The sequence below is a fragment of the Hypanus sabinus genome, chromosome 19, assembly GCF_030144855.1.
Source record: "Hypanus sabinus isolate sHypSab1 chromosome 19, sHypSab1.hap1, whole genome shotgun sequence".
NCBI lineage: Eukaryota > Metazoa > Chordata > Chondrichthyes > Myliobatiformes > Dasyatidae > Hypanus > Hypanus sabinus.
The window spans coordinates 52,745,256-52,770,177 of NC_082724.1; the positions used below are offsets into that span (position 1 = coordinate 52,745,256).

At 40.3% G+C, this 24,922-nt stretch overlaps 1 protein-coding gene and 1 long non-coding RNA gene across 3 annotated transcripts in view; one reads left to right on the plus strand and one right to left on the minus strand.

The window, feature by feature from the left end:
* The window catches only part of LOC132377925 (interleukin-1 receptor-associated kinase-like 2), an 85,634-nt gene that overhangs the window by 50,729 nt on the left and 9,983 nt on the right, over positions 1-24,922 (plus strand). For both annotated transcript variants that reach the window (XM_059944412.1, XM_059944413.1), the window contains 5 exons: positions 7,739-7,949; positions 8,903-8,965; positions 11,645-11,836; positions 14,501-15,314; positions 19,344-19,472. In XM_059944412.1, coding sequence (XP_059800395.1) covers positions 7,739-7,949; positions 8,903-8,965; positions 11,645-11,836; positions 14,501-15,314; positions 19,344-19,472 — 1,409 coding nt within the window. The remainder of the gene's footprint in view (positions 1-7,738; positions 7,950-8,902; positions 8,966-11,644; positions 11,837-14,500; positions 15,315-19,343; positions 19,473-24,922) is intronic.
* The window catches only part of LOC132377928 (uncharacterized), a 31,890-nt gene continuing 15,249 nt past the window's right edge, over positions 8,282-24,922 (minus strand). The window contains exons 2-3 of the long non-coding RNA XR_009506848.1: positions 13,915-14,097; positions 8,282-9,228 (exon numbers count right to left, since the gene is read on the minus strand). This is a non-coding gene — a long non-coding RNA (uncharacterized LOC132377928). The remainder of the gene's footprint in view (positions 9,229-13,914; positions 14,098-24,922) is intronic.

Sequence of the window (24,922 nt, forward strand, 5' to 3'; positions counted from 1 at the left end):
TGGCCTCCACTGCCTTCTGAGGCAGAGCATTCCACATATCCACCACTCGCTGGGTAAAAAAGTTTTTCTGTATCTCTGTTCTAAATGGCCTACCCCTTATTCTTAAACTGTGGCCTCTAGTTCTGGACTCACCCATCAGCGGGAACATGCCTCCTGCCTCCAGCTTGTCCAATCCCTTAATAATCTTATATGTTTCAATCAGATCCCCTCTCATCCTTCTAAATTCCAGTGTATACAAGCCCAGTCGCTCCAATCTTTCAACATATGACAGTCCCGCCATTCCGGGAATTAAACTTGTGAACCTACGCTGCACTCTCTCAATAGCAAGAATGTCCTTCCTCAAATTTGGAGACCAAAACTGCACACAATACTCCAGGTGGGGTCTCACCAGGGCCCTGTACAGCTGCAGAAGGACCTCTTTACTCCTGTACTCAATTCCTCTTGTTATAAAGGCCAGCATGCCATTAGCTTTCTTCACTGCCTGCTGTACCTGCATGCTTGCTTTCATTGACTGATGTACAAGAACACCTAGATCTCGTTGTAGTTCCCCTTTTTCTAACTTGACTCCATTTAGATAGTAATCTGCCTTCCTGTTCTTGCCATCAAAGTGGATAACCTCACATTTATCCACATTAAACTGCATCTGCCATACATTTGCCCACTCACCCAACCTGTCCAAGTCACCCTGCATTCTCATAACATCCTCCTGACATTTCACAGCTTTGTGTCATCAGCAAATTTGCTAATGTTACTTTTCATCCCTTCATCTAAATCATTAATGTATATTGTAAACAGCTGCGGTCCCAGCACCAAACCTTGCGGTACCCCACTGGTCACAGCCTGCCATTCCGAAAGGGACCCATTAATCACTACTTTTTGTTTCCTGTCAGCCAGCCAATTTTCAATCCATGTCAGTACTCTGCCCCCAATACCATGTGCCCTAATTTTGCCCATTAATCTCCTATGTGGGACTTTATCCAAAGCTTTCTGGAAGTCCAGGTACACTATATCCACTGGCTCTCCCTTGTCCATTTTCATAGTTACATCCTCAAAAAACTCCAGAAGATTAGTCAAGCATGATTTTCCCTTCATAAATCCATGCTGACTCGGACTGATCCTTCTACTGCTATCCAAATGTGTCGTAATTTCCTCTTTTATAATTGACTCCAGCATCTTTCCCACCACTGACGTCAAGAAACGAGAAACATGAAACGAGACCTGTTCCTCCCTCTCTCCCACTCACACATCCGCCCACACATGTACATAATCCTCTAAGTTACTTGTGTTCTAATTGGAAAAGTAATGAGTTAAGTTTCCAGGTATGTAACACTACACGTATATACACTATAGACATTCAGTGGCCACTTTATTAGGTACACCTGTACACCTGCTGCTTGTTAATGTAAATATCTAATCAGTCAATCGTGGCAGCAACTCAATATATAAAAGCAGGCAGACATGGTCAAGAGGTTCAACTGTTGTTCAGGCTAAACATCAGAATGGGGAAGAAATGTGATCTACGCAATGATTGGTGGTGCCAGACATGGTAGTCTGAATATCTCAGAAACTGCTGATCACTTGGGGCTTTCTCATACAACAGTTTACAGAGAATGGTGTGAAAAACAAAAATCATCCAGGTAGTTCTGTGGGTGAAAACGCCTTGTTAATGAGAGAGGTCAGAGACTGGTTCAAGTTGACAGGAAGGTGACAATAACACAAGAAAAAACTGCACATTACAACAGAGCTGTGCAGAACATCTCTGAACACACAGCACATTGAAGCTTGAAGAGGATGGGCTACACCAACAGTGGAAGACAACAAACAGACTCAGTGCCCACTTTATTAGGTTCAGGAAGCATGTAATTAAGTGGCCACTGAGGTTATACACACTGCAACCGAGTGCGCCACTCGGATTCTGAAATTCAACAGGTTGCAAAATGTGATCTCTACTGTATAGCATATTTAGGGCTGCTGGTCACAGGCTGTAGTTTTGGGTATATGCAGAAATGTGAAAATGTGACGTGCTCCCATCCTGCATTGTGTTTTCCCAGACTTTCTTCATAATCTACTTCTGAAGGTATGAACCCTGATGAATGCTGTTAGCCATTCTGATGCCTTACCCATTCATTTAATTTTCTAACACAATTATTAACAACCAAATATTCTTTTATTTTTGAAACAGTGTTTTATGTTTCCCAAGATTCTTCCTCAAAATCCTGTTAATTTCACAGTGTTCCCAAGTTGTGCTGAGTTTTTCATTTTTTTCCTGTAGGAATTAGGTGTATATTGTTATTTTTCTCGTAGTGTAGCTTTCCTATGCTTGCTTGTATTATATAATCACCTATATGCTTGTTATTGTTCAGTGAAATTTTCAGTAATTACAAGATGGTTGCTTCTGTTTTTCTGTAGAGACTTTATAGTTTTTAGTAGCACATGTCAGGTTACCTCATTCTGGCTATTTTATAGGTTAATTGTTACCAATGGAAATTCGGTTAACTCTAGTCAGAGTAGAAGATGACCATGACTGCTTTTTCGTTTGTCTTGGCTCCTCTTACATGTTCCTCTTCCACTCGTAACATTTAATGAAATGATCATTAGCAATAGGTTTTATACATCATTCATAACTTCTAAAGAACCTTTGGATGGCAGAAGTATCAGGATCCAACTCTTTATCCTTTGAGTGTACCTGAACAGGTACAGGTATGATAGAATTTATTGCACGGTGTAGCTAAGAACTTTTAAAGTCTTTTAGTTGAACATATGTGAAATAATAAAGTCTGGGTTAGAGAAAGCTCTGCAGGTAGACACACAGGGGGGGAGATGGCAGCTTCCATCACATCCAGTGGGTGGTGATGAGGGAGGCCATAGGACCCAGGTGGTCTGCAAACACATGGAGCAGGCACTGTTGGTCCACGGTTATCACCCACATTCACGAATCAGCCAAAGTGTACTCCTGAACTTCACATCACAACACCTAGTGGCTGCACCCTTCTCCCCAACCTATGTTACGCCAGGCCCATTTGGGCAGTTTTTCCACACGCAGCCATGAGGTCACGAGAGACTGCAGAGAGCAGAGTTTCGCAATGGGATTGCGGATGTAGGTCCCAGGCATTGCAGTATGTAGCAGTGGTTTGCATTGGCTTCTCACCACTCAGGTTCCAGAATAGCAACATTAATAGTGGGAGGGGAGATGTTGGTTCCAGGTTCCTAGCATCCAGGCATCTGCTCTGAAGTATACATCTGTGGGAGTACAGCAGGACTCAATGATGAAGAGCACTAGTGAACTCAGATGGCACTATTGTTCCATCTGAACAATACTGTGATGCCAGTATTGTTCAGATGGATATTATCAAAGCTTTTTATCTGCTCTCCCTGTCTAGTATACCAATCAGTACTCTGTAGGGTATTGGAAGCTTGGATACTTGTGTATGGTAGTAGCTTCTCAATCTACCAAAGCCAACCCATGCCTCCTACTTCATAGCTTGCCTTGTTTCACATTGAACTAAATTTCTCTCAATCTGTATGTAAGATTATAATTTCATAATATAATATCACATTATGATCATGCTTTCCAAAAGGACCTTTAAGTAATGAGTATTTCTCATTGCACATTATTGGATTCAAAATAGGCTGTTCCTTCACTGGTTTCTCAGTTCTCTGATCAAGAACAAAGAGTGTATAGAACATTACAGCATAGGACAGGCCTTTCGGTCCACAATGTTGTGCCGACTTTTTAACCTTCTCTAAGATAAATCTAACCTTTCCCTCCTACAACAGCCCTCCAGTTTCTATCATCCATCTAACTATGTCAGAGTTGCTTAAGTGTCCCTAATGTGTCTCTCTCTTACCACCACCCTGGCAGGGCATTTCACATACCTGCCACTCTGTTGAATAAAAACCTCTGACATTTCCCCTTTACTTCACCTCAATCACCTTAAAATTATGCCCCCTCGTATTAGCCATTTCAGCCCTGGGAAAAAAATCTGTCTGGCCACTCAATTTCTGCCTCTTATTGTACATTTCCATCAAGTCATCTCCCAGAAAAGAAAACTGTCTTTTATAAACTTGCTTTATCATTTATTTCCCATCAGTGATTTCCACCTCTTATGATTTTCTAGCTGATTCACCTGGCTAACATTCTTTCTGTTCACTGGTTTTATCTCAACTTTTAATATAAAGGCTACTCCTTAGCCTTACGACGTGCCCCTGTGGATAAAATTAAAATGGCATGGGAGCAGGATTTAAATACCTCCTTATCTCATGAGACTTGGGACTCGATTCTCAAATCAGTTAATACAACCTCCCTTTGTGCTCGCTATTGCCTCTTACAGTTTAAGATTGTTCATAGAGCCCATATGTCTAAATTTAAATTATCTCGATTTTACCCTAACATCAGTCCACTTTGTGATAAATGCAAAAGGGGCGAGGCCTCTCTCATTCATATGTACTGGTTTTGTCCTAGCTTGGAGAAATTTTGGAAAGATGTCTTCATAACGTTATCGTATATTCTGAATCACCACCTAGAACCAAACCCTTTAATTGCTTTGTTCGGTTTCTGGGGTGAGACAGATTTACGTCTGAGTTCGTCTAAGTGTCGAATATTATCATTTGCCTCTCTCCTGGCTAGACGTTTAATCCTCCTTAGATGGAAAGATGTTACCCCGCCCACGCATGCTCAATGGCTTAATGATATTATGACCTGCTTGGACCTTGAAAAAGTTCATTATTCAATTCTTAATTCGGACTTAAAGTTCCATACGGTCAGGGGACCTTTTATTGAGTACTTTCATAACCTTCCTCTTAACCAAGGTTTTTTTTCGGTCCCTTGCTTTCAGCACCTTTTTCTTTTGGTAGTAGGCATTATTATCTTCTGTTGCTAAGTGTATTCACAGTTTGGGGGTTTGATTGTCCTGATTTATATTCTCTATAGTGTGTTGTGGGTGGTCCGGAGTTTCCTTTTTTAGTTTTGTGTTGTGGGTCTTGGGGAGGATACTAATTTTACTTGTCTTCAATTTGGGTGCTTTTTCAATTATCTTTCTCTGTATCAGATTGTTATTGTATGCTTATTTTTGCACTGTATCAATGTCCTTCATTTTGATCTGGGTTTTTTTTTATCTGTAGTTATGTAGAAAATGTATTTTAAAAAAAAAGCTACTCCTCGTCTTTTTCCGTTTTGCCTATTACCTAAGAGATAAGAATCCTGAAATTTAATTCCCAGTCATGGTCAGTTGACGGTTACAGATCACTCCTATTTATTTTTATTGGTATAAAACTTAAACAAAAACAAAACTTAAACAAAAAAACTTCCCAAGCTTAAATGCCTCCCTGGACACAGTGCTATGGACAATTTATTCATCCTTCACGAAGCCTCTATTTAATGCTTACATACACGACCTGGTGAACAATTGCAAGAGCTGATTTGCCTCAAATCTGGTTTGCTCATAGCCACCCCAACTCCTCCAGTCCTCCATAACTGACCAATTCTGCAGTACTTGATGCAGGAGGGTGACTGCTCCTGGAACAAAGAGTCCTCGTAATGTGCCCCTTTCCTGAATATTGCCATGTCCAAGACCCAGTTCATCAGCTCAGAATGCAAGTTCCTAGACCTGCAAACGCCTACGACTGGCATTATTGCTTAAGCTCCTGTGTTCTGTTGATGCAGCAGAATGATTGCACTGCAAAGCCTGTCTTGATTTCTTTTTACAGTTTAGTTTATTCAGTTCTTCAAATATAAAGTTATAGTTCAGCTATTATCTTATCAAATTGCCTTCATTTAGAATGTAAGATCCTGCACTTTGAGGGCACTGAATCCTGTGTCAAAATGATCTGTGCCTCAGCTGAACCTATAGATTTTGGGGGTTTGTGATGTTGCTGAAATGATAATGTAATCACCATTCCACATATTCAGAGTGACACAGTTTTTCACCATGAGATGAGATTTCTAAAATAAAACAATATTCTTATTAATTTTCACTATTCATTGAGAACTTGGGAAGGACTTTTCTTTAGTACTATTTAATATTCAGTAGTAATTGTAGACATCAAGTATCATGATGCTGGGACACATCGGTGATGTAATCTGGGGTCACTGGGTGTTTTGGGTCTTCTGACATCAGACTACCCTCACCCAGGCGACCGAGCCATTGTTGACCAGGCCCTGGCTTGTGTCCCAGCAGACTGGTCTATGGATCACACCTCTTGATCCACAGCCATCTGGAGGCTTGCTTAGCAGCCTCTGTGACAGTTCCGATGGCACTTTACTTTGCTGCCCCTGTAATGCAGAGTGTACCGCCAGCATAACCTCTACACTCTACCTCACTACCATAGGCTTGCATTATGCCATCCACCCCTGACTCTGGCACCCCTCTACCAGCTCCTGATATTTGACTCTCGAACATCTCCTCAATTGGGTCTTGCCAAGGCGCTATTAATTGTACCAGGACCACCTGCTTCAAGGTTTCTGACAGAACTTCCATGTCACGCCTCAGTGATGTTGGTGTGATGAAGTCAGGAACTTTAGTTGCTTGCCAAGATTGACTTTTAGTTGCCAGTCAGATGCCATGGCCAGCAAGCCTGTTGGTGATCTGGGCTGAGGCTGTGGTTGGTCTCCAGCTTTGACAAAGCCTATGGGCTTTCTGGGATGGTGGAGGTGCTTAATGTTGTTAATGGCTGAGGAGGTAACTTCTGCCACTGCCTTCAGCACCTGGTCACGACGCCAGAGGTAACAGCCTTCTCCCAGGGCTTTTGGGCAGCTGCTGAGAATATATTCCAGGGTCCCTCTGCCAGGGTAGAGAGGACATAATGGTGCCTCACTTTTGCCCCAAGCAAAAAGGTTCGTTGGACTAGGCAGGATGTCATCCACAGCTTGGATGTGAGGGTTTCTGCCTATCAGATGTTGGACCAGGAGATCTTCTGCTTCAGCACACTCTCCCATCTTGTCCAAGCTTCCCCTGTCCCTTCGTTGAAAGCTGCTTGCACCTCTTCCTGGACCAGTTTGTGTCTGTCCCTGCCCTGGGCCTTGTTGAAGTGGGTTGAAGGGAAGCTGTCCAGCCCCACCTAACCAGATGCCACTATCCCTACCAGATCCCTGTGTCTCAGACGTGACTCAGCCATCTCCCTTACGTCCTTGGCCTTCCACTTCCTGTCCGTCCGGACCTCAATAGCTGCTGATGAGGCTTTGGGGTTGCTGGAATCTCTTTACAGCAGCAATTCTCTTATACAGGAAACCATGAACTCCTTGTTCAAGCTGTTGAAGGGAAGCTGCAGTTTATTTCTCTTCCCGTAGAGACAGGAATGCTGTTCAAGCTATGTGGGAGGCTGAGCCCTCTTCAAAGGTAGCCATTGATTTTCTTTCAAGAGCCTCAGCTGTTGACGTGGCTACCTCAAATATCAGCACGGGCCAGAGGGTTCAGATAGATCCAGGCCTTGAACTTGCCAGGGAGGCCTGACTTGTCCACACTGGTGAGCCAGACTTCTAACTGCTTGGTGGTCTTCCGGATGGCAGCTGTATCTCTCAGGCTGCAGTCAAAGAGCTTCCTCAGGCTCTTGACTGGTTTCTCAGAGATGGATGGGATAGCAACTCCATCCAAGGAGACATTTTTAGTAGTATTTAATATTTAATGTAGACATCAAGTATCAAAACATACTGAGCATCAAAGAATATAACTGGAAATTTAAGGCTATCATTTAGCTTAATTAACATAATAATCATATTTGATAAAATGTCTTCTTTCTACAGTTCAAATATCCTGCTAGATGAATATCTTACACCAAAATTGGGAGACTTTGGGCTGGTGAAAATGGGACCTCTTAGCAAAGATGCAAGTCAGATCAACAGCCATACCACATTAAAGACCAAGACTTTACAGAGACATCTAGCCTACTTACCAGATGAGTTTGTACGACACAGGTGGCTGTCTGAAAAAATTGATACCTTCAGTTTTGGAATAGTAAGTGATTTCTGCATAATGTTTTTGATTATTAATTAAATTAATCTGATCTCGGGTAATCTTGGGTGCGGTTTCATTCAGAATAATGATAGGCTTCCAGCTTACTTTTGGGTATTAATGCATTTGTATAAAATAACATTTGGAATTTTGAAGCCTGACTCGGGGAGACGTCAGAATTTATTTCCTTTGGGGTGGAAGGCAACAAAAATGAAAAATGCTAGAAACACTGAGTAGGTGAGTCAGTATGCATGGAAAGAGAATTAGTGATGCTTCATGTAGAAAGCCCTTTGTCTGATAATCCTTCATTAACTGTGTTGCTCTCTGGTGTTTTACTACAGAGGGCAGAACTTTGTGTTTATTTTCATTAAAAGAGGAAATTTGAATATAATTCAGATCTTCCATTTTTTTGCATTTTCTATCCGACATAATATTGAGCTACTGAGTTTCCATGCTGCAGTTTGAAAACTGGTGTGTTTGCAGCTTGACAGTGAACATAAGTATTCTGTGAGAGGGTGCATTGTGAAATGCAGTAAGTCACAATAAGAAGTCACTGAATATCATTTTTTTTTAAACTGGAAATATTACAGGGTAGTAGGTGCAAACATATTCTTTTAGTAGAAATACTTTAAAAATAACTGATTGTACTTTACAGTTTTAAGAATGATATGAGAACTCAGTTATTTGAATGAATACCCTGTTCCTCAGGTTCTAATTGGTAGCTGGTTTGACTTCATCCAGGGTTCTCCTTCCCGAAATTAAGAAGAATTCACTGACACAAACCCACTTTTAACTGTTCGATGAGATTGTGAGACTCTACCCACAATATACCTGTCCCTTCCTTCATTCTTTATAGAGAACAATCAACAAACCATGTTTTAAAATCATGATTATTTCATACAGGTGCTTTTTCCATAATTCTTTATGGCTCAAGTACCATTATAATTTTATCACAGGTCCTTGCTGAAATTCTGACTGGTATGAAAGCGGTGGATGAGAGCAGGCAACCAGCATTTCTGGTAAGAACTGATAATATACAATTAAGTTTCACAGGGGATGTACATTGATAACATTCTGCTAAGTGATAATAGTTCATTGCATCGGCATTTACAAAAAATTTATTAAGCAGTAGTTTACTACCTTGTTTATACACATTTCCATCTTTATATGGAACAAGACTCGTCAGTTCACTGAGTAGTGGATACCTTCCAGTTACTACCTTTGTCCAACTGCAAATGAGATGACTACTTGAGTTTTCTCCGTTTCTTGCTTTCTTCTGATTCTGTTAAAGAAAACCATCTCTTTTATATCTAACTCTCTTATTAGATTCCTCCTCCTCCAGGCTTTTACTACTTCCATCTATCACCTCCTAGCTTCTTACATCATGTTCCCTCACCTTCCCTCTCAACTATCACCTGCCAGCATTTATTCTTCTTCCTCCCTTCCCCTACCAACTTGATCTAGTTTCTGCCCCAGTACTGATGAGGTATCATGGCCCAAATCATTGACTGTTTAATCTTCTCCATAGATGCTGCCTGACCTGCTAAATTCTTTCAACATTTTGTGTGTGTTGCTCAAGCTTTGCAGCATCTGCAGAATCTCTTGTGCCATTTATATCTAATTTAAGGACCTTTTCATCCCTTAGTTGTCTCTCCACAAGTGAGCATGTAGGTAAGATGGGCAAGGCCCACTCAGTGCAAAGGTTCTGAAAAATCATTTGCTTACAACCTGCATGTGTACTCCAACTATAGTTGTTCAAATATTAGTTAGCAGCATTACAGACAGTTGAGGTAGAACAGTGCAGGGCAGGAACATGCCCCTTTGCCCACAATGTTGTACTGAACTAACTAAATTAGCGATTAAATGTCTAACTGAACTGATCACTTTTGCCCACACAATGTCCATATCCTTCCACTTTCTGTACATTCAAATGCTTGTAGAAGAGCTTTTCAAATCCCTGTAATGTATTTGCCTCCACCGCTACCCCTGCCCTACCACTTCTTGAAAAACAAAAACTGTCTTGCACATCTGCTTTTAACTTAACCCATCTCACCTAAATGTGTGCCCTCTAGTATTAAGTATTTCGACCCTGGGAAAAAAAGATATCAGCTTTCTACACTATCATGCTCTTCATTATCTTATAAACCTCTATCAGATCTTCTCCTCGGACTCTACTGCTCCAGAGAATGTAACAACATCCAGATAAATCTCTTTTGCACCCTCTCCAAAGTCTGCCTTTCTGTTAGCTCAAAAGTCAGAAGTCTGACAAAATAACCCATGAGATTTATAACGCTCCTAACCTGAGAATGTATGTTTTGATTAGGTTTATTGATTAGATTAATCCATATGACATCAAGAGAGATCTGGTCAAACCAGCTTTACTCTAAGCTGTTCAGCAATCACTTTATATTTGATTTACACTCAGTGGCCACTTTATTAAGTACCTCCTGAATCTAATAAAATGGCCACTCAGTGTGTGTTTGTGTCTTCTGCTGCTGTAGCCCATCCACTTCAAGGTTTGATGTGTCATACATTCAGAGATGCTGTTCTGCACATCACTCTTGTAATGTGTGATTATTTGAGTCATTATCACCTTCCTGTCAGCTTGGCCACTCTCCGCTGATTTCTCTCACTAACATGCCGTCTTCACCCAGAAAACCGCCACTCACTGGATGATTTTTTTTTTGTTTTTTGCATCATTCTCTGTAAACTCTAGAGACTGTTGTATGTGAGAATCCCAGGAGATCAGCAGTTTCTGATACTCAAACCACCCTGTCTGGCACCAACAATCATTCCACAGTCAAAGTTGCTGTGGGCACATTTTTTTCTCCATTCTGATATTTAGTCTAAACAACAATTGAAACTCTTGATCATGCCCGCATGTTTTTATGCATTGAGTTACTGCCACATGATTGGCTGATTAGATATTTGCATTAACAAGCAGGTGTACCTAATAAAGTAGCTATTGACTGGATAATGAATATACAATGCCACAAATAATTCTATCTATCTATCTATCTATTTATTTATTTAACTTAACCAGAGATGATTTGGCCCAATGACCTGCACCACCCAACAACCCACCTACTTAACCCTTGCCTAATCATAGTACAATTTAAGATGAGCAATTAACCTACTAATCAATATGTCTTTGGACTGTGGGAGGAAAGTGGAGCACCCAGAGGAAACCCACTTGGTCATGGGGAGAACGTATAAACTCCTTACAGCTGGCGCTGGGTTTGAACTCTGAACTCCACCCGAAGCTGTAATCGTGTTGTGCAAACTGCTACACTACCATGGCATCCCTATCTTGGAGACTGGCCTCTTTGTTTTGTCTCTGTTTATGCCAATCTCACAAGACATTCTGAGAGTTCTGTTTTAAGCTCTCCTTTGTACCTTTACCCTTTTCTTTTCCTTCTATCTTTATCATAATCATATGGCAGCATTTTCTTAAGATCTTCATTTGTGAATGATTTATTAACTTCAAAATAATATTCATTGTGTATATGATTTGGGGATCTATTTATACTGTGGCCTGGCAGAGGTAGCTTTACTCAAATGTGCTCTTTTAATGTTTCATGCTGACGTATTATTTTCTCATTCACATTTGTTGCCTTAATCAGCACTAAGATATTTAATACTTGAAAATGTTTACAAATATCTGGAGATGATGCATTACTTAATCTTCCTGTCAACAGAAAGATTTCATGTTGGGAGAACTGGAGGCAGAAAAGCAAATGAAAAATTGTGCAGATCCAGAGAAAGTGGCATTCAAAATGTGTCAGATGTATCTGGATCCAAAAGCTGGACTGCTTCCCCTTCATTTTGCAGTTAGGTTTGCTGCAATTGCCTGTCTGTGCATCAAAAAGAAAAGACCCAAGATGAAAGAGGTAAATTTAAAAAATGCCTTGCTATATGAAGAAGAAGAAAAAATTTGGGGTTATTAGACAGATTTGTGGTGCTGGGAAAATTGACCATATTAACAATTAGCAAGTTAGGTAGATTACTTAAGGCAAGGGAAATACAGGAACATGGGGACAAGACAGTTATATAGAATTATAACTGGAGGTTCTGTAGAAGATAATTACCTACAAGGATTTGTTGGGTTGAATGTTCTGAGTTACATGGAATTATTGTAATTCTGCATTGTTAGCAATGCTGTGCTTTGAAAATGAAGCATCTGTTTTCCTCGCAAACACGGGGAAATCTGCAGATGCTGGAAATTCAAGCAACGCACACAAAATGCTGGTGGAACGCAGCAGGCCAGGCAGCATTTTGTATGTGTTGCATCTGTTTTTCTGTAGGGTAACCGTTTAAAATAATTTTACCTATGATTTCAAATGTAAAATTGGGCACAGTTGCAGTGGCGTCCGGAGTCACACAGATCCAATACAGAATTTCTCATTATCTCTCAGGGATTAGACTGCCTTGCTATCTAACCTCATTAAAGCCTGTCACTTGGGAAGGACTGTGGAATGCCCTCCTCAAGTTTAGCCCATAGAAATTTGGTCAATGAGGGCAAAAAAGCCAGCGTATTAACCAATCTCAATAAAGATGCTGTTGGATAATGGTGCCAGGGCAAGGTTTAATCAATGCCATTTGTAGATTGGACTCTAATTCACATTATGATATGTTGTGGCGACCCATTTCCTGGCGTATCCGAACCGACTCACAATTAGATAGCCTACGGGGGTTTGCGAGCACAGAGCTTTGGAGCCTCTGCGCCATGGGGGGCCGGTTGACAGAGGCTTAAAAGTGAGGCTGAAGTTTTTGAATAAAGTTTTTTCCTTCGACTGCAGTTACCGACTCCGTGTCGTAATTTTAGCGCTGCGTGTAGCACACCGCTACAATGTTCTATTTTCTGGTCGTTCCTTTTCTCGGTTGCTATTTTTGGGTGATTTTTGAAGCGGGGCTGCCTGCAAATCACGAACTCTGAACTGAGCTGAAATATGCCTTTTGATTTTGTGTTTTATATTCTGTGTTTCTGCTCTTTTTTGTTGCCATTTACATGATTTGCTTTTTTTTGTGACAGGGGAGGGGCATTTGATGTTTTTCTTTGAATGGGTTCCATGGTTCTTTGTTTTGTGGCTGTCAAATCTCAGGGTTGTATATTACATACGTATTTGTATAATAAATGTATTTAGAACCCTATAAAGACTGGAGTCAAACAAGACTATCATTGTCACACTTAATTCAAATCTTTCTCACTACAGTATTGTATGTCACCTATGTGTAGATAAGAATACATTTTTGAAGCTGTATCAGATTTCAGTGCAGATGCCTTAATGCATTTTGCCTGTGGTGGTGCAATCTTCTCCTGTAAGGCCCTCTGTTGGTTGGAGTCATGCATGGATGTTGCGTGCTAGCCATCTACATGATACACAAGCCTGGGCAGTACGTTAGGAAGAGCAAGCTGTTGCCCATACAGCAGGCTCCTTCACTCCACACAGCTGATGAATTCAAAGGAATGGCAGACAGCTTGTCACCAGCAGTATTACGGGAGTTGCCAGTCAACGTTGAACTCAACTTTGGACTGCCTTAAGGACTCCATAATTTTCCCTTAGGGTTTATTCCCGAAGCCTTCCCCATGAGTAGGTATAGTTGCAAGACAGCGGAGGTTTGAGATCAGAGTTTTCCTTCTCCTAGGTGAACTGCCAACCACGGCTGGTAAGCCCCATCTGCCTGAAAATCTCCTTTTCCATTCAGTACTGAATCATTCAGTACAGAAGCAGACCACCTCATCAATGTTCATCTTGATGCGCATCCACTCTGTTCTTATTTGTCTGCATCCCTGTGCCTTTCCTATTCAATTATCATTCAAATGCCTTTGAAACATAACTGTACCTGGCTCTATCACCTTTTCTGATAGCTTGGTTCAGGTAAGCACCACTATCTGCATGGAAAAACCAGTAACTAGATACTTAGAAGATAGCATCTCTGCCTAGATTGTAATGCACGAAGAACCAACCTGTTAGATTGAGGAGTGATATAATGGAAACCATGTCAACCAAATTTGTTGCAGGATGAGTCATTGGCTGCACAATGATGTCATTGCCAGAACGGCTTTGGTATATTGTATTCTGCACCAACATCTTCAACTATTTGCTTTGCAATCTGAAATCTATCATCAATTTCTCCCTGGGATCAAAATCTGTAAGACAAAAGCCAAGTATTACTTTAAATAACTTTAAAAAACTTTAAAAGCTTTTGATGAAAGGTGGTTGTGCAATACTGTTATGATATTTATGTATAACACAATTTGAGAGTCTTGAGAATCCCGCATTGTCACATTTGGCAGAACAATTTTCTATATAAGATAACTATTTGCTTTGTAAACCAGCTAAGCCTTTAAAAGATGTCAATACTGTATCAATGTTGGTTAATATGGAAAACGTAAAAAGAATACATTCACGGTTTGATACAATATTTTAGAAAGAGAATGGATTGTACTTCTCCTGATAGAGGTATGCAGTCCAAATATGTTCATTTCTTCTACAATCATATTACATGCATTGAGCCAGAGTTATCTAACATGTATTGTCTGTATTTTACAGGTTTACTCTCTGCTGGAAAGTCTAGAGCATGACCTTAATCACTATGATGTGCACAGCCCTCCTGAGGAGACAGATGATGTTGCATGCAAGCTAAATCAATTGGCCTTGTCTCCACTGGAAAAAAGGGAGATCCTCTCTCCTTTTCTAGACCCTAATAATGGCATTAAGTTTTCACTACCCCAAAGTCCAACCATTTTCAAAGACTTAAAAGGAGACTCAGAACAGCCACCTGATCCAGAATTGCTTAATGTACCATGTGAATCAGATGAGTCTGACATGTTTTCTTCCTACCCTGAGCTGGAAAACCCTTGCCATTTGTCTTACAAAGCAAGCAACGTTAAGACAAAGTGTATGTACAGTGAGTACACCTGTTGCTGTAACAAATCTGAAGACAATTCAAAAATCAAAACATCTGGTCGCAGGCCCAAGAAACATTTTGTTCAAGAATTATCTCCACCAAGATACAGGGTCTTAGATAAACCTTATGTTTCACATGACTATTCTAGTACTGCATCAAACGGTGTTTGTGAATTTGCTCCATATCCAAAAGGCAGGACAGCAAATACTTTGAACCACGTTGGTGACAACGACAAAGACTGTTTGAAAAACTATTGCTGTAGCTCTGATGATTCTCCTATGCTGTCTCTTCAGAGCAGAGACAAAGCAATAATCAATTCAGGATCTGCAAATTCAAAGACCCCCTCAAGAGATCTTTCCTACTGGAATTATAACATCAATGAACTCTGTCATGAAGCATGTACTTCAGAGAATCCTGTGGGAAATTGCCCAGCAATGCCCAATGGCACGAGTCCAGGTAATGTTCAGTTCTGTGAAAGCAGATGTATGTGCACACAATTGAAAAGTATTTTGCCCTTGCTTCCTGGAAGTTTCAAGTTTGGACACAGACCCTTGAAGGTTAATGGCTTTGGTGTACCCAACCAATGCAGATCACTAGAGAACAAGTCAGGAGCACAAATGTGGCATATATATATGTGTCTGTGGTGCATATATATAGTAAGGGTGCCTAAGACTTTTGCACAGTATTGTATTTGTGCAAGTGGGCAGAGTGAATTTGTAAATCTGGCAAGGGTGGAGCACCATGGGAGGGGTGTGGGACAGATGGCAGAGAAGGAGTGCCTGGGGCAGTGGGTGGCACTAGTAGAGACACATACAGCTCTTGGACACCAGGCAGGGTCCTTTGTTTCCAAACAATTGGTTTATTGCTTATTACAAAATGTCCCTCTGGTGCTTCATGCTCCCTTTCCTCTCCCTTCACATTTTCACAACCATGATTCCTCTCTCCCTGTCCTCTTCCCACTCTTGGTCCACCATAGAGACCCATATCAGAATCAGGTTTATCATCACTCACATATGTCATGAAATTTGTTTTTCTTGCAGCAGAACTGTGCAATACATAAAATTACTGCAGCACTGTGCAAAAGTCTTGGGCCACTCTAGCCTATGTGTCTAAGACTGTACAAAAAAATACAACAATGCACAGTACTTTAAAAAAACATTAAATTAAGTAAGTAGTTCAAAAAGAGAACAAAAACTACCTTGAGGTGGTGTTCAAGGGTTCATTGTTCATTCAGAAAGCCGATGGCGGTGGGGAAGAAGCTCTTCCTGAAATGTTAAGTGTCTTCAGAATCCCTTACCTCCTCGGTCAGCAATGAGACAAGGACGTGTTGTGGGTGATGGGAGTCCTTAATAATGGATGCCAACTTTTGAGGCATATCCTTTTGACTGTGTCCTCGCTGCTGGGGAGGCTAGTGTATATGATGGAGCAGGCTGAGTTTACAAAGTTCTGTGGCTTGTTACAATCTTGTGCATTGCCCCACCCCCACCATATCAGACGGTGATGCAACCAGTTAGAATGCTCTCCAAGATACATTTGTAGAAATTTGTGAGTCTTTAGATTCATACCAAGTTCCTCAAACTCTGAATGAAATGTAGTTACTATTCTGCCTTCCTTGTAATTACATCAATATGTTGGACCCAAGATCGATCTCAGAGAAACTGACACCTAGGAACTTGAAGCTGCTTACCCCCTCATCCCTCGATGAGGACTGGTGTGTGCTTCCTTGACTTCCTCTTCCTGAGTAGTTTGTTGGTCTTACTGATGTTGAGTGCAAGGTTGTTGTTGTGACACCACTATACCAGCTGATTTATCTTGCTCCTGTATGTCTTCTCATCACCATTTACAACTCTGCCAATAGTGGTTGTTTAATCAGCAAATTTATAGATGGCATTTGAGCTGTACCAAGCCATGCAATCATGGACATAGAGAGAGTAGAGCAGTGGTCTGAGCACGCATCCCTGAGGTGCAGTGTTAGCGAGGAGGAGATGTTATTTCCGATCTGCACTGGCTGTGGTCTCCAGTGAGGAAGTCAGAGCTGCAGTAAAAGGTACAGAGCTTTGGACCTTGTTGATTAGAACTGAGGATATGATTGTGTTGAACACCGGGCTGTAATAAATAGACAGCAGTTTGATGTAGGTATTGCTATTGTCCAGGTGATCCAAGGCCGAGTGACAAGCCAGTGAGATTGTATCTGCAGTAGACCTATCGTGGCGATAGGTCAGCAGCAATGGCTCCAGCATCTTGCTTAGGCAGGAGTTGATTCGGGCCATGACCAACCTCTCAAAGGGAAAACAAGCCTTTATTTTCCCAAGTCACATTCTTGAAGAACAGGATCTGGGTCAGAACATCAACTGACCCCAACAGAAGTGAGCAATCACAGCACTCCAGAGAAAATTTTTTTTAAAAGTACATTGGAGTGTTAAAGTGTGCTGCAAAAAGGCAATTCTATTATGTACCTATTCAATAAATGGAAAGGCCACCATCTGTAAGGTTAAATCAACTTTATTCACCATACACATTTACATGTATTAATAATTTTCTGTGGTATGTTGGCATAATGTGCACCAAAAAACACTAATCTTCAACAATTCTAAAGAATAAAGAATTACATAAAAATAAAATCAGGGGTTTAAAATATGGTCGGCAACACACACAAAATGCTGGTGGAACGCAGCAGGCCCGGCAGCATCTATAGGGAGAAGCACTGTCAATGTCTCGGGCCAAGACCCTACGTCCTGACCCGAAACGTTGACAGTGCTTCTCCCTATAGATGCTGCCTGGCTTGCTGCATTCCACCAGCATTTTGTGTATGTTGCTTAAATTTCCAGCATTTCCAGATTTCCTCGTGATTGCTTTTAAAATATGGATATAGAATAAAATGTGCATTAATACATAAATGTCAGCATTTATTAACAATGAAGACAGCATTTTAAAAAGTGGTTTAAAATGTTTACAGTACAGTGCTGTGATTGAGGTAATAGAGGGGAGTCAGGAGGGCTGAATAGAATGGTTGATCAGATTAACTGCCTACAGGAAGAAACTTCTAAAATGGTGTGAAGTTTTTGTTTAAGAAGCTCGTGACACTGTTCAAGATTTCTGTTCTCTAGAAATCATCGGTTACAATAATTTTTATGGATGCCTTTATTTAATACAGTTATTTAATAAATATTTGTCCCTGTTCTGAGACTGTTATTAGAACTGTACTTTGCCTTAAAAGTATATCTGATCTGAATAAATACAGAAAAGCATAAATGTAATGTTACTTAAATCTAATTTGTCGCATTTGTGGAGTGCATGGTGGGACAACTGACAAAAAGATTGATAACAAATTTGATTCAGGCTGCAACACAACAAGGACTGTTCAATAAACTTAACATCGGTTACAACTCATTGGTGGCCAAATCAGTAAAGTATTTAAAAAGCAAACACGAGGAAATCTGCAGATGCTGGAAATACAAACAACAACACACACAAAATGCTGGTGGAACACAGCAGGCCAGGCAGCATCTATAGGGAGAAGCACTGTCGACATTTCTGCCGGGACCCTTCGTCAGGACAGACGAAGGGTCTCGGCCCGAAACGTCGACAGTAAAGTATTTAATAGCTGAGTATGTAAAAGTTCAATGTTTGTAAAGCTATAAATTTTATATCTATTTTTATTTGTATGAAGAGGGCTGGCAGTGGTTATATAGAGTTTGTATCCTTAATCAGTTCAAACAATTCTTATCTAGCTATATGGAATAAACTTGCGTCTTGGCATGGCTTCCCAGAAATGTTACTTTGTTGCAAAAGGTGGTGTGATTGAGTTGAGGCTCCGTTGGTCAGAGTTGGCCATGGATATTGTGCTCTAGCTGTCTAGATATGCAAGCTTGGGCAATACGATATGGAGAGCCCATTGTAGCAAGCTTCCCTTCTCCATGCATCTGATGAATCCAAAGGAGTAGTTGGTACCAGAAGCATCACAGGAGATGCCAGTCAGCATTGAACTCAATGTAGGACTGCCTTGGGGACTCCAGCTCCAGATTTTTCCTTCTGGGTTTACTCCTGAAGCCTTCCCCATGAGTGGGAAGAATCGCAAAGCAGCGGAGGTTTGAGATCAGAGTTTTCCTTCTCCTAGACGAGCTGCCAGCCATGGCAGATGAGCCCCATCTACCCGAAGCAACTGCTTTTTACCACTTTTGCCCCTTCTCTTGTCAGTGGAAATGATTCCACCGGGGTTATTAGCTAAACCAAGGCCAGAAGCTGGGCTTGGTTGTCAGAGGCTATTTGAGCCGCATGCTGTTGGGAGCATTTAATATGTACTGGGAGCTTGTCCGCATTTTCACCCCAGCTATAACAACCTTAAGTTCACAAATGGGCAGCACTACTTTCATAGTCCTGTTTTAGGTCAGTGTTCCCTCTTATTAAAACAGGGAATACAATTTGTTTTGTGTTAATTACCCAAGTGGTTATGCCACATTAAATTTCTTTGTCTTCATTTTACAGAAGTAACATCGTCTTCCTCAAGTATTGAGATCAATCCTCACAAAAAGAAACTAGTAGATAAAATCATTTTATATGAAGAGGAACAGATCAATACTACTGAACTCCTCTCGGCTCCCTTTGTAACTGAGGGTATGTATGGTGGCTGCCTATTATCGGGGTGATTCATGTAATCCCCTCTTTGGAGGGCTTTCTTGCCATATTTGTTGTTGATAAATTTTGACCTGTATCACAACATAACTGATCATTGCCTCCCTATATCCAGTGTCTTTGAATGTGACTGATCACTGAGTAGGTTTCATGGTGTGCCTGGGATAATGAAAAGAGAACCTTTCTCAGTTCACCCTTCAGTCATGCAAGAATTTCAGTGCCTTTTATCAAACAGGAGCAAAATATCATTGGAATTTGTATAACCTGTTGATGGATAAAGCCTAAAATATTGTTTCTTAAGTGTTTATTCATAGAGGTAGATTAACATCATTGAGGTAATAATTACTACAATGAAAGAGAAAATGTGAAATTGCGTTGTCTCATTGAATGTGCCAATGTAGATTTACAGACTGCTTTCTGATTGGCTGCTCTTGCTGATCATATCACCAATCAATTCTGAGTAGTGTATTGTCTATATCAATGTTTGTACCTTCATAATTGCTTCCCAGGAATACAAACAGCAAATTTTAGCCTGGTATGCTGCAAAACTTCAGCTTGTTTTCAAATGTGATCTTCAAGATTTAATATTAGATTATTTTTAAACAGAATGAGCCAGAATGTTGAACTACAATAAAAAAAACATGATGGAATTTATAGAGTCAAGCCAGAAGTCTGAAGATACTGTATTTTCATTGTGTCCAAATGATAGGTTTATATGTTTCAATGACTTCAAATATCTAATGATTGCAAATAATTTCATTTTGCACATGTGAAGAATTGACATAATGGGAACTGTTATTTTCAGAAAACATGACTTCCAATGAACTGCCCACTAAAATTACACTCAGAAAACACCACTCCAAGAGAACATCATTTATAACATTATCCCTAAGGCAATTAAGGTTTTAATGCAACAAACTATCTGCTGCAGAAATAAAACAGATCAAACAGCATCTGTGGGGCAGAAATAATTGCCAATGTTACGGATTGAAACTGTTCTTCTTTCCCCTATACACTGGCTACTTCTCCTGTCTAGTTTCAGTCCTGATGGAGGGTTTCAATCTGAAACATTGACAAGTCCTCCCCGACAGATGTTGCTCAACCCTTCAAGTTCCTCCAACAAATTTATTGTTGGTTCTGCTGTCTCTTGCATTTCTTATATTTAGCAATGAATAATGCAAGCTTGAAAGGTAAGAAAACAAGTATACCTTGCTGCCCTTTTCAAAATTGATAAAGGAACCTGGACTTCCAATTTCAGCAGTCCAATACCACAAACTCTGTCTAAAAATTAAAGCAATTAAGAAGATATAAACTACCTAGTCTTAATACTACTTAATTTTTGTTCATCTTCACTGAAATATGTTGAGATGCTTCACTTAGAAACAATGGAAACTAAAGTGACGAATCATATAAACTTTAGAATATCCTTTTTTGTGGAGCCTTAATCTAGCTTTTAACAAAGTGCATGACCAGCACCCTAAATATTTTTCATGGTGCAATAAAATGGACTGGTCTGATAGAAATGTTCTTAAACAATATGCAAAATTGGTTTGTTGATATCGATTACAAGCTCTATTTTACATTTGCCAATATTTTAAAATTCATAAATGTCATTCAAAATCTCAACCAAATAACCGTATAAACCATATAACAATTACAGCACGGAAACAGGCCATCTTGGCCCTTCTAGTCCGTGCTGAACACTTACTCTCACCTAATCCCACTGACCCATACTCGGCCCATAACCCTCCATTCCTTTTCTGTCCATATACCTATCCAATTTTACTTTAAATGACAATACCAAACCTGCCTCTACCACTTCTACTGGAAGCTTGTACCACACATCTACCACTCTCTGAGTAAAGAAATTCCCCCTCGTGTTACCCCTAAACTTTTGCCTCCTAACTCTCAACTCATGTCCTCTTGTTTGAATCTCCCCCTACTCTCAATGGAAAAAGCCTATCCATGTCAACTCTGTCTATCCCCCTCATAATTTTAAATACCTTTATCAAGTCCCCCCTCAACCTTCTACGCTCCAAAGAATAAAGGCCTAACTTGTTCAACCTTTCCCTGTAACTTAGGTGCTGAAACCCAGGTAACATTCTAGTATATCTTCTCTGTACTCTCTCTATTTTGTTGACATCTTTCCTATAATTCGGTGACCAGAACTGTACACAATACTCCAAATTCAGCCTTACCAATGCCTTGTACAATTTTAATATTACATCCCAACTCCTATACTCAATGCTCTGATTTATAAAGGCCAGCATACCAAAAGCTTTCTTCACCACCCTATCCACATGAGATTCCACCTTTAGGGAACTATGCACCATTATTCCTAGATCACTCTGATCTACTGCATTCTTCAATGCCCTACCATTTACCATGTATGTTCTATTTGGATTATCCCTATCAAAATGTAGCACCTCACACTTATCAGCATTAAACTGCATCTGCCATCGTTCAGCCCACTCTTCTAACTGGCCTAAACCTCTCTGCAAGCTTTGAAAACCTACTTCATTATCCACAACGCCACCTACCTTAGTATCATCTGCATTTACCACCCCATCATCCAGATCATAATGTATATGACAAACTACATTGGACCCAGTACAGATCCCTGAGGCACACTACTGGTCACCGGCCTCCAACCTGACAAACAGTTATCCACCACTACTCTCTGGCATCTCCCATCCAGCCACTGTTGAATGCATTTTACTACTTCAATATTAATACCTAACGATTGAACCTTCCTAACTAACCTTCCGTGCAGAACCTTGTCAAAGGCCTTACCGAAGTACATATAGGCAACATCCGCTGCTTTACCCTTGTCAACTTTCCTTGTAACCTCTTCAAAAAATTCAATAAGATTTGTCAAACACGACCATCCATGCACAAATCCATGCTGACTGTTCCTAATCAAATCATGTCTATCCAGATAATTATATATACTATCTCTAAGAATACTTTCTATAATTTACCCACCACTGATGTCAAACTGACAGGCCTATAATTGCTAGGTTTACTCTTAGAACCCTTTTTAAACAATGGAACCACATGAGCAGTACGCCAATCCTCCGGCACCATCCCCATTTCTAATGACATTTGGAATATTTCTGTCAGAGCCCCTGCTATTTCTACACTAACTTCCCTCAAGGTCCTAGGGAATATCCTGTCAGAATCTGGAGATTTATCCACTTTTATATTCCTTAAAAGCGCCAGTACTTCCTCCTCTTTTATTGTCATAGTTTCCATAACTTCCCTACCTGTTTCCCTTACCTTACACAATTCAATATCCTTCTCCTTAGTGAATACTGAAGAAAAGAAATTGTTCAAAATCTCCCCCATCTCTTTCAGCTCCACACATAGCTGTCCACTCTGATTCTCTAAGAAACTAATTTTATCCCTCACTGTCCTTTAGCTATTAATATAACTGTAGAAACCCTTCGGATTTATTTTCACCTTAACCACATTAATGTTATTTAAAAGTTAATTTGTTGTAAGCCTGAGCTATGCAAAGGCCAAACCGCAATATAAGCTTCATAAGCTAAAACCGCAATATAAGCTAAAATGGCAACGGCTTAATAACAGACTATGTCAGTTGGCCTCCCCATAAACTGGCAAGGGTATTGTAAAATTTGTGCAATGCATCAAGAAATGCTTTTAGCACATTACATTGAGGAGCCTACCTAGATAGAGGCTACTTTAGATTTGGGTTGAGGAGGGTTAAATCAGAGAGCTTGTGGTTAAGGATCCCCTCAGGAATCTTTATCTTGTAGATTCAATCACCAACAAAATGGTAGAACTCCACTATAAGGATGAACACCTTAGGGCAGACTAGTGCCTTCAATTTAAGCAATTTTATTCCAGTTTTCTCCCACATTCCAAAGATGTATGGGTTAGTAGGGTAATTGGTCACATGGCTGTAATGGGATCATGTGGGCTTATTGGACAAGAAGGGCTTATTAATGTGCCATATCTCGAAATAAAATAAAACTCTAATTGTATAGAACATTACAGTACAGGCCCGTTGGCACTTATGATGTGCCAACCCTTTAACCTACTCCAAGATCAATCTGACCCTTTCCTCTCCACTTTTCATTCATCCAAGTACCTATGTAAGAGTTTCTTAAATATCCCTATTGTATCTGCCTCCACTACCAATCCAGCAGTGTATTACATGCACCCACCACTCTCTATTTAAGAAAAAATACTTATCTCTGACATCACCCCTCCATACTCCCCTCCCAACACCTTAAAAGTTATGGCCCCTTGTATTAGCCATATATGGGATGTCCTGGGGAAAAGTCTCTGGTGTCCACTCAATCTATGCTTCTCAGTTTGGAAAGCAGCCAATGTGATTTCCTTGTTCAGAAAGGGCAAAAGACAATTAGTTTAGCAGCTATCTATAAATCTATCTACATACAGTGGGGGCCTTCCAGCCTTTTGAGTCACACTGCCCAGAAATCCCCCGATTCAATCCTAGCCTAATTACAGAAAAATTTACAGTGACCAAATAACCTACCAACCAGTATGTCTTTGGACTGTGGGAGTAAACCAATGCAGTCGGAGGAAACCCAGGTGGTCAAAGGCAGAATACACACACTCCTTACAGGCGGTGATGGGAAATAGACCCGAGTCATTGGTACTGTAAAGTATTATGCTACTGTGCCACCCCATTATTGGCAACATACTAGAGTCAATATTCAAAAAAGGAAATACTGTAGCTAATTATTTAGGAAATCTGAATATAATTAAACCTATTTGACATGGTTTTATGAAATGTAAATCACATTTGGCAAATTTGTTCAAATTCTTTGAGGATATAACAGGGAGAGTTGATAGAGGGGAACCTGTAGATGCAGTGTATTTAGATTTTCATATCACATTTGACCAGTTGCTACATAGGAGGCTAGTATATAAATTAAAAGCCATGGTATTGTAGGACGTGTTGGAACAGATTGAAAGCTATCTGTATCAGAAAACTGAGTGTTAGAATAAAGAGGTCCTGTTTGAGATTGGAAGGAGGCAACAAGTGCATTACAACAGGCATCAGCTCTTGGCTTTCAATTCTATGCTATTTAAATTAGTGACCTGACAGAAGGAACAGTATATACATTTTCACTTTTGCTAATGATATGAAAATATGGGAAATGGCACGAAGTGATAAGGTACTGTGATTTAGCAACAGGATATAGATAGATATTTAAAGAGAGCAGGCAAAAGACTTGCAAATGGTGTTTAATATGGGAAAAGTGAGGTCATACACTTTGGTAAAAGGAAGCAAAAGTTGATGATTATCCAAATGAAGTGAAACTACATATGAGTGAGGTACATAGGAATTTCTCCCCACAGAAAGTGGCAAATTTCTAGAATTCTCTGCCCTGGCAGGTGATGGGAGCTGACTCATTCTAAGTATTTTAGATGAGCTT